Raw genomic sequence first — 10,388 nt, forward strand, 5'->3', positions numbered from 1 at the left:
CTCCTCTCACCCCCCCCTTTTGGCTGGCACTGCCCAGTGGGCACACGGCGGCAGTAGGTTGGCATACAGGAGTGTTTACATTCGCTGCTTTTTTGTCATGGAAAGGGGGGAAAAACCTACCAGAGAAACGCGGTTCTCTTTGGCCACCGCTGCTTTGAAAAGACAGTCAGGGAAGCCGGGGGGGAAATAAAACTTTTAAAATGAAATAGACTTAGCTGCGAGTCGGTCACTCTGGCGACCGACTAGCAGGAGCGTTTTAAAAAGCGTTTAAATTGTGTTCCTCGGATTTGGAGGGAGGAATATTCAGAAGTCAGTTGCGGGAGGAAATCTCCGTTTTGAACAATTTGGGCGGATTTAAGAGTGGGTCTAAACCCTTTTCCTAATTTGAAATCCTCGGGGCTTTCTTTCTTTCTTTCTTTCTTTCTTTCTTTCTTTCTTTCTTTCTTTCTTTCTTTCTTTCTTTCTTTCTTTCTTTCTTTCTTTCTTTCTTTCTTTCTTTCTTTCTTTCTTTCTTTCTTTCTTTCTTTCCCTCCCCATTCTATCTATCTATCTATCTATCTATCTATCTATCTATCTATCTATCTATCTATCTATCTATCTATCTATCTATCTATCTATCGTCTTCTGTAAAACCCTCCATCCTCTCTCAATATTGATGGGGATTAGCCTAATCTACCCTATGCGGGGAAGTTATTTTCATCCTGCCATGACCGGGAAATCTTTGTCCCCTTTTCAGTACGACCAAGGTGACACTGAACCAAGCCCTGTCTTTCAGCCAGCGAGCAAATATTGTTTCTATGTTCACATTTTTCAGCGGTTTCCACGTGGACCGAGTCCGGATGGTTGCGAAGAGTCGCTGCTTTTAAGGAGGGCGGAATGGGCGCAGAGGGGGGAGGCGGGGAACGCTCCGAGCGTTTTATTTAAAAATGCCAAACTCTGGTGCAAACGGAGACCCTGTTGGATTTTTCAACTCCGGGAATTTGGCAGAAGAAAAAGAAGAATTTGAGGCGGGAGGGAAGAGACTTAAAAAAATTAGAGACGCCTTCACACATTTGCAAAAGGCTCCTATTTCCCAACGCACCCCCCCCCCCCCAGCCCAGCTATGTAAATACACCCCCTCTCTGGTCCCTTCGTCTGCGTTACCCTCCCATTCTCCAGGTCTAGGGGCTTTGATTTTGCTCCGGCAAAGGACGCAGGCTGAGGTGCGCCTCCATACCGGGGCCTTTCCCTTTAAAACGGCGATCTAATGAACAGATGTCCTAGAATCCGGCTAGCTGGCTAACCTCTTCCCTGCAGTGCCCCTTGGCTGGCAGTTGGCACGGAGGCGCGCCTGGCATGATGCTCCAAAAAGAGAACCACTCACTGGTTTCCCACCGCCGACCCCAGTGAACCAGCCTGCCCGCGAACGGGAACGGTTTCCAGCTAAACTCGCTTGCCAGGGCGCCGGGCAGGTTGGCCCTTTGGAAACAGCCAGCCCCAGGGGCAAGAGCCAGCCCTAGTGAGGAAGAGGGAAATGGGTAGGGGTTGAAAATGTGATTCTGAAAATCCAGGCTCTGCTTAGGCGCCCCCCCCCCCAGCAAGACTGAAAAGTGAGCACAACTTTTTTTTTTCGTCTTTTCCAAACACTGTTGCTGGGGGGAAGGGGGGGGGGCCGAGTTTTGCTCCGTGTCTCAGGTATTATTTCTATTAACAGTTGCGTCTTTGGGGGGGGGGGTGTCTTTCGCCGGCCCCTGTAGGTCCTAAACACATCAAACAGAAGGGGAAGCTTGAAGAATCGTTACGGGAAATAATTGTTCGCCCTAAAGACTGCAGCTCCACTGGGGAGTTGACATACCGCGGCCGGTGGCTTTGATCCGCTTCCCATAGCTCTAGCGTGGATCTCGATTCGAATTAGGCTGGACTCTTGTTTTTTTCCTGCTCTGACACAGCCGAGCTCTCCGCTTCGCTGGGCATGTGTAAACGGGGAAAGGGATGGATCGTAGGGAGGAAATGCCACCGCAAACCCCGCGTTTTCCCTTTGGAAACCGGCAAGCTTGGAAGCCAAGAGGCGAAAGCTTTTAACTGGTGTGTTTTTAGGGACAATGCTCCTGAATTCCGTAGTTGCGGCACGTTTTTCTTAAACCGCTTACTGGGGCGTGGGGGTCATTTCTAGATTCCCTGAGGAAAGCAGACCTGGACAGAGGAGTTAAGAAAAGAACTTCGCAAAACGGGGAAACTTTTGTGTGTGAGGGGCGGGGGGCGTTGAGGAGAAATTATACCCCGCGGATTTCATCCTACCCCCTTCTTCCGTCGCCCCTAAAATTAGCCCCTCTTCTAATAAACTTCCCAACTTCCGAGCTGGCTGGGGCCGCTTTTCCTCCCGATTCTCTGCTATGTTTCAAACCAACGCCGGTTAAGCCCGGGTGACTGCGAATCGAATTGTCGGCGCGGTTGGGCGAAGGTTTGTCTGTTTCTAGCAGGGATATTTTGTAGGGGTTCAAAAGTGCAGAGAGGCGGCGGCTGGATTCACTTTCCCGCTGTGGTGTGGGCTGGTATCAGAGCTTCTGAATGCTAAAGTTCTCTGCTCCCACTCTTTATGGGGCGAGGGGGGTTCCTTACTCCCTTCTGGGGGAGTTGAAAAGCGAGTTCCGCTTCAGAGCCCGTTTCGAGAACTTTGAAAATCCGAATTAAAAACCACATTCTTGGCGTCCTGGAGGACAGAGCTTTCTGGGGATAAAAGCCCCCCAGTATTTCCCCCACGGGGGGCCCTCGCCTGTTCTGCACACCTTCAGCGAGAAGGTTGGGGGAGGAGGGGAATCAGCCAGTTGTCTCTGCACCGAATTAGCGCGAATTTAAAGGTGCCATTTTCTGTGCTCCTCGAATTGGAGCCAGACCCGATTCCTCATGTGTGCCCCCTTCCTTCGGCCACTCCGCCTTTCCCAGTGCAAGTCAGAACTCCGAATGATTTTCCCCAGGAAAAAATCCCTTTTCGTCTCACCCAAACATTATCTGTACCCCGACTTTGTGCAAGCGATTCCTCCCGAGGGGTGTCGAACCACCGGTCTACACCGGGCATTTATTTCGAAACAATAGTTTTTTCGAAAGAATAACGCCAGCAGTCACTATTTTGAAACAATAACTCCCGAAATACTGATGTCCAAATAGCTATTTCGGGAGTTACTACTTCGAAATAATTCCATAGCGTAGACATCCGAGTTAGGTCGTTGGATTCGATGCTGGTAGACGTAACAGAGGGGTCATAGCCGAAGTACCCCTAGAAGCGGAGCCGCCCAATCTACACAGCTGTACCCCTGGGTCGCACGCGTGTGTGTCTCTAGGGAGCAGCCCTTTCGAGTGGGTGCTTCGTGGGAAGGTTCACGGTCCCCTTTCTCTTCTCTGCGGTGTAAGGGTGCAGGTCCAGTGAGAGAGTGTCTCTCATTATAGGAAGGGAAAAAAAACCCTTCAATTAGCCTTCAAAGAAAGGTGCGATTTATTCCCCTCCCCCCTTCTCGGTTTTTAATGGCAGGTAAGTTCACGGTCACCTTTCCACCCGCCCTGGTGGCTTGTTCTTTTCCTGGAGGAGGAGTGGGGGGCAAAACAAACCCCGCAAACCGAATAGGAATTGGAGCCAAACTCCGCGGCGCGGCAGATTGAAACTGGCGCGTTTTGGCTCTGCCCGGGCCTCCCCCAAAGGGAGCCAACAGCCTGGGGAGACAGGTTTATAGGGGGCCTTTGCCTGCCCTTCCTGCGATTGTCCAGATCGCTCCCTGGCTGGCCACGTCTCCCCTCCAGCGGGCCGGGTGGTGGGGCGGCAGCCTGGTGTTCCCGTGTGGACAGGAACCCCTGCGCCCCCTAGTCCCGACTCCGGATTCCCGCGCCAAGGAGAGGGGTGGGGATGAAAGGACCAGGGTGGATGCAGGGTCGCCAGCGGCTTGCATTGGTGCTCGGGGCCTGAACTTCCCTTTGAATAGGAAGCGTCGCTTGCCTGCGAAGCTGTTTGCTCAGCACCAGGGAGCTCTGGACAGCTCCCAGCCTGGGCACACGCCGCCCGGCTCGCAGACAATAGCAAACCGTGGGGGCGTGTGGGCGTGGGGGGGACCAAAAGCTTGGCCTTTGCCAGCCCCTTAGTGTCACTTCGGGGGCCATCATGAATGACTCAGACCTCTGCCTCCCTCCGAACCAGCTGGATGGCCCGGCTGCATTTAGGTAGGGGTGATATCGGTGCCCCCCATCTCCACATCACCTTCCTGGTAGACAGAGGTTTTATATCAGTGCTGCTGGGGAGGGGTGTTTTTAAAAAATAATAATGATATATTTTTAAAAAATTCTGCAAGCAGGAATATTAACCTACACGCCCTATGCGCCTTATCTCAAAACGTTTTCTTTTTTCTGTTTGGCAAACCATACATGCATTGCACCAGTATTTCGATTTTTTTTTTTTTTTTGGTGGTTGTTCTAATTTTATCGCGCAAGTACAGTGCAGAATAAAGGAAAGGAAAAAAAAAACATTGTTAAAAAGATTGCAAGGAGATGCCAGCTGGATACGAGACAAGGAAACTGCATTAGGCTTTATACAATCTAACGTGACTCTTCCAAAAGTCCCTATATATTTTTAAGCGTGTTGCCAATCGACAGCTGCCTTGAAGACAAGTTAAGCATCTGGGAACGGAGTCGCTCTGAAATCTCCTTTGCCCCTTCACTCAAAAAAAAGTACTCTGAGAATGCTTAGGCTGAAAGAATGGGGTCTCGTGTATATATATTTAGCATGAGTATTTCAAGTAAACTAGTAAACATGACAGAGTCAACATTTAATATTTATTAATTGTCGTCTTAGGACGCTTGTTAATTACACTTTTGAATCAAATCACAACTGACGGCTGCTCTTAACGTCAAATGAGTATACTGGTGCATTTCACAGAAGAGATCAGCTCTAGTGGAATTTTCCACTGTGAGTAATACTTAAAACATCCAATTGAATACGAGTTTAGAGTCTGGAAAAATATTTCTTTTTTATACTGATGCATGCAATTTATTTATTTACTTTGTAAACCTCTCTAGCTTGTAAGCACCCCCCACCCCACACACACACACTAGTTTCTGGTAAGTTTCTCAGCCTCTGTTTCGTTTGCTTACATTTTTTGATCTCACTTTTGAAAGATAGTGTCAGAAAGATGTAAGGGAAAATAAAAATGTTGATGCTTTTTCTAAGCCTTTAAGATCTGCCTTAGGATGCTATCGAAAATGAAGAATAACTTTGGGGCGTATGGAAAACCGAGAGACTTTGTGTGAATGATTACAGCAAACCAATACTGATTAAAAATTACATCATTGTAAGAAACTGTCTTTTCTTTTGCATATCATTTGACATAAATATTTATTAATCTTAATTAAACGGAACAGAAACACAAAAAGCACTTCTGGTGTCTGATAGACATTTTCACCTTTGCTACAATTTTTTTTGTAAAACTTTTTTTAAAACATTTATCAGAAATTCTCTTCCTCTCTTGTATTTAAAAATGCTGGTATGTTTAAAGGTGTTGTAGGCAGGTTTAAAATATTTCATAATGTTTCCTGATTTAAATGATGCGTTAAAATCGAAATAACTAATAATGAAACAACTTAGACTGATGCACCAAAAATAATTCCAGGATATATCAGTTTGGGTCTTGAGATCATATTTTTATACGGATGTATTCCTTACACAAATTTCCCCTCCCTCCCCCCAAAATGCATTACATAAAGAAATAACTTAAAGATTACTCATTATAGGAAAAATAGCCAACTAAAATATATAGCATAATAAGTGCTTTCTTCACACCACCTTTATAATTTGCATATTTGCATTTTTTTTGCTCCTACCCATGCATAACAAAACATTTTTGCCATTTCATAGAAATCTTTTTTTCCTCTTTTTTAAAAGTTTTTAAAACAGGTAAAAAACATCATGACACACAATTTGGAAAATATGTTACTTGTGGTACAAGGGTGTTCAAAAACGCGGAAGTCACTGATTGTTAACAATGAAAGGAACATAAACATTCCGTTCCCTTCAAATCAAAAAGTGCACCTTTTTAACCTCAACAAGTTGCTTGGTCCATAGTCTAATATTCCATATGAATTCTTTTGTGTTTTACTTTTCTAGTTCAGTACCTACTTGCATAGATATATATATATAGATTAATCTTCTGTTTGCCTCTTTATTGCTTCTAAAAGTTCTCACTGCATTGAAATGCTGATTTGAAGTTGCAAACATTTTTTTCTTAGTTACACTTCCGTGGGATCTTATATTTAATCGTCGGAAAGAATACAGAATTCCCCCTTTCTGAGATAACCCCTTCTAAAAGCATCTTGAATTTAAACGAAGGAATTAATTAAAAACCCAAATGGGCTGGCCTGGTTTAAAATGTACTTTGATGTGTAGCCAAACATATATTTTATGTGGGAGGGGGGAGGAAAATTTGCTTTATTTCTCCACTTTTCTCCCCATTTTTTTACTAGCAACATTTTGCTCTTTAAAAATGATCGGGGGGAGGGGGAGAGGAGCATCATTTTCCATTTTTTCTCCCTGAAACCTTCTTTCCATTTGTCCAAAATAGACATTGTTTCAATCGACTGCAACCCCGAAGGTTAGCTTTTTTTTTAAATAATAAACATTTTTTACATCATATATATATATTGCACCAAAGTAAATTTTCTTTTCAGTGTATACTCTGTTCTGGTCTGCTCTCTGGGGGGATAATTAAAAGGGAGACTGGTTCACAGACAGCTTTAAGTTGAGCTTTGTGTGTGTGTGTGTGTGTTACAGGGAGACACCTAACAATTGTACGTTCACAGTTTTGGGGTGAAGGAGGCAACATTTAAACCCTAGGACAGAATGGAAGTGGGGGGGGGGGGTTGCTATGTGCAGTGGCGGTGAGGGGGGGCGGTCGGGGTGGTCACAAGGGGGGTTAATTGTGGAAGAAGGCATTCAACTCTTCGTACATGGGGCCTCGCTCGTGGTGCAGGTGCATGTCGTAAGGCAAGATGTTCTCGGAGTGCACCCCAGCGCGCATGGCGGAGGAGCCAAACACCAAGTTGTGGCCGGCCGGCCGGGAGCTGGGCAGGGCGGAGTAATGCATAGAATAGTGGTAGTTTTTCTCGTGGTCCGGGGACGAGTCCTGCTTGAGGGAAAAGTTGCCATTAATGCACAGGGGCGGGCTGAGGGGGGCGTCGTACTCCGAGCTGTTGTAGTCGGGGGACGCGTTCCCATAGAGGGTCTCGTAGGTGGCGCAGTAGGCATGTGTCCGCAAGGCGTGGGAGCTGGCCATGGTGCTGGATTGGCACTGCGCGCCCGACAGCCGCGCGCACGGGTAGGGGTAGGGGTGCAGCGCAAAGGAGGAGTTGGGGCCGTGGTACCGCCCGCCCTCCTGGCCTTGCTCCGTGAGGAAGTTCCGCGAGTTCAGCTGCAGGCAGCCGGCCACCAGGTTGGTGGTGGGCTGCGACAGGCCCTTGCACAACGTCTGCACGTAGCTCACCAGGTCGGGCCGCTTGCCCGAGCGCAGGATCTCGGAGAGCGCCCAGATGTAGTTCTTAGCCAGGCGCAGCGTCTCGATCTTGGAGAGCTTCTGCGTCTTGGAGTAGCAGGGCACCACCTTGCGCAGGTTGTCCAGCGCCGCGTTCAGGTCGTGCATGCGGTTGCGCTCCCGCGCGTTGGCCTTCTGGCGCCGCAGCTTGGAGCGCTCCAGCCGGGCCTTGGTCATCTTCCGCTTCTTCGGGCCTCGCTTCTTGGGCCGGTCCCCTTCGGCCTCTTCCAGCCCTTCCTCCTCCTCCTCCTCCTCCTCCTCGTCCCCGCCTAGGTCCCCTTCCTCTTTGTTTTCGCCCAGGGAGCCTTCCCTCGCCTCCTCCTGCAGCGGGCAGCTCTTCCCTTTCCTCTCCTCCGGCTCGCTGCCCTCATCTTCGTCGCACTCCTCCGCCCAGCCGGGAAATTTCTGCACGTCGGGGAGCAGGCTGGGTTCGTTGAAGAGCCTCGTCAGCATGATGGCTGGAGGGGGGGGAGGGTTGCGGGGCGGGCAGGGGGAGGGGAGGAGAGAAAGGAAACATTTTAGCGACGCTCCGGCCAAAATGCCCTTGGTCACCGTCTGGGCCGGACCCCCCCCCCCCTCCCCAGTCTGCGGTTCGGATCCCCGGCTCGGTGGCAGGAAGCGGCCCGGCCCAGTGTGTGGGGGTGTGATTCGCTGGCTCCTAAGAACACTCGCTTTGGGGGGAGGCAATTGAGGACCCCCCCCCACGGCTCAATGGGAAGGAGAGGGGGCAGTTGGCAATGGCAATGAAGCTGGAGGGGGTTGCTAATGTGATGGCCTTTCTGCCCTTGAGCGCAGCCCCGCTTCCAGCGGCACCGCCTTAGGCACCTCCACGCCGGGAGCTCAGTCCAGATTCACCCCGCTCGGCCGTGGATAGGCGGTTCGCTCCCAGCGAGCGACCCGTTCGGCAGGGGGGCAATGACCCGCCTCCCCCCCTCGCCGGCTGCTCAATCCGGGCACAGGGGCTGACGGGGTCGAGGGATTTGGGCGGATCAGTCGGGCACCCGATTTTTAGCCCTAAATCGTTGGTGGCGTTTCCCGCCGTCTTTAGTGTCGCCCCGTTTTGGATCAGGAGCGGGGGTTTCAATGTTCGGACGCAGATTTCTCCCCACGCGTGTCTGTGCCTCCCCCCCCCCCCAGTACCGGCTTCTCCCCCCTCGTGTCCATTTCTGTTCCGTTCCTTGCTCGGGGCTTCAACTTTTCCTTCCGTGGGGTCAGACCCGTTCCCCCGGCTTTCGCCCGACTTGACACAGGCCGCCGGGTTCTTGTGAATAACTTCGAGCCCCCTTCTCTCTTGAGGGGCCCGATCCGACCCACCGCACCCCCCCCGGCCCCGCTTGTCCGACGTGGCAGGCGACCGCCCCCCCTCCCCACGCCACGTCTGGGTGGGTTTGATCAACCCCCTTGGACGCAGCCAGACCGAATCACACTCCAGCTGCGGTTTCAGATCAACCCCCGAGAGGCTAAAAACAAATAAATGCACGGAACGGGGGCGGGGGTAATTTTTTCTTTAAAAAAATCCAAATTAACTATTAAAAAAACGAATCTTCCCTGGCCCCCAGCCCCACTTCCAGACACCGGAGCGTCTTCGCTGCCACTCCGGAGTTAGCACCGTTCCCCGCCGGCTAGCCCGGTTCTCTCCAGCCAGGCGACCGACCGGAGCGATCGCGGGTCAATTTCCTTCGCCTTCTCTTTGTCTGTGTGTCTGTCTGGGCGGGCAGGGCGGCTTTGGCTTTTGGGAACCGGCAACATTGGAAGCCGGAGTCTTCTGGCTTCGAAAGCACCTTTCCTCCATTAAAAAAAACCAGCCCCAAATTCTTCGCTTCATCTTTGTTCCTCCCCAAATGCGTGGGCCGAGAGATCTACGGTACCTCGTTCCCTGGTGGCACCGCGTCTGGACCAGAGTTGATTTGGTCTATTTTCGGGGGGCATTCTGGCGGCGCTAGAGCAAATTCAATCGGGGGAGGGGGGGGATCGAAATCAGACCCCTCCCCTGTCGAGATCGGGGCTTACCAAAAAAATAAAATCAAGCCAGTTCTGGAGGAGAGAAAAAATAAATAAATAACCACGGAGGCGGCTTTTTTAGCCGGTCAAGTGGCTAAGCCCCCGCCGCCCTCCGCGGCGTCCATAACTTACCTTCCGCGCTACCTGGAGAGATGCTTATTTCATTGTCCCTGGCATCTTCTGGGACCAGAGCAAGGCTCCTCAAGGCACCGCGGCTGCCTTCAGCGCGCTATCCAAAAGGAGCAGAGTGTGGCATGCCTACCCAGCAAAGGGGGTACCAGTTCTGATGCCAATGCCATATGGTTGGCACGTCATCGGCAGGAGCTATCACATGAGAGCCAGTGATTGACATGCGCCTGCATTCAGGGAGATTTTTCTCTCTGGGGAAGGAGGAATCGCCATCTGTCACTCTGTACTCAAAAAAAAAAAAAAAAAAAATCCAAATCTACAGATCTGCCCACACGCTGCAGAATGGGACCGCGGTCTCCCCAGACAGGGCTCGGGTTGAACAATGAGGAGGGGGCGAGCCGGGGCAGCCCCCCCGCTGGAATGTGGGGGGCAGACTCCTGTCCGGGGGAGGAATAAGGGGTACGGGGGGGACCCAGATCTAGCTCAGGCGGTGAGCAGGCTGCAAAAATTAACCAGCCCGGTTTCCTCCCCAGAGCTGCTACCAGCGAGCCAGGGAAGGAGCCCGGTAGCAGGGGGTGAGGGGGAGGCTCCCAAATTGACGGCCCCCCCCTTCTCAGGAGGGCCGAGCCAGGTGCCAGGGAAGGTTTCTAGCAGAGGACGGTCCTTGCTGCTGGATCCAATCCACACCGAAGCTGGAACTGGGCGTGGGGAGGGGCT

The 10,388-nt window shown here is 51.0% G+C and overlaps 1 protein-coding gene across 1 annotated transcript; it reads right to left on the reverse strand.

Moving 5' to 3' along the window:
- Positions 1–5,060: 5,060 nt before the first annotated feature.
- On the reverse strand, positions 5,061–9,974 carry NEUROD2 (neuronal differentiation 2). Its single transcript, XM_006126220.5, has 2 exons — positions 9,675–9,974; positions 5,061–7,999 (listed from the first exon to the last, which is right to left on the reverse strand). Exon 2 carries the CDS (start codon positions 7,992–7,994, stop codon positions 6,927–6,929), a length of 1,068 nt encoding a protein of 355 aa, XP_006126282.2. The 5' UTR covers positions 7,995–7,999; positions 9,675–9,974; the 3' UTR covers positions 5,061–6,926.
- Positions 9,975–10,388: the final 414 nt, after the last annotated feature.

Source organism: Pelodiscus sinensis, chromosome 29 (genome assembly GCF_052426305.1).
Source record: "Pelodiscus sinensis isolate ZL-2025 chromosome 29, ASM5242630v1, whole genome shotgun sequence".
NCBI classification, from domain to species: domain Eukaryota; kingdom Metazoa; phylum Chordata; order Testudines; family Trionychidae; genus Pelodiscus; species Pelodiscus sinensis.

Excerpts from the sequence above, each read along its gene's own strand:
- NEUROD2 (XM_006126220.5), bottom strand. The coding sequence starts at position 7,994 with ATGCTGACGAGGCTCTTCAACGAACCCAGCCTGCTCCCCGACGTGCAG.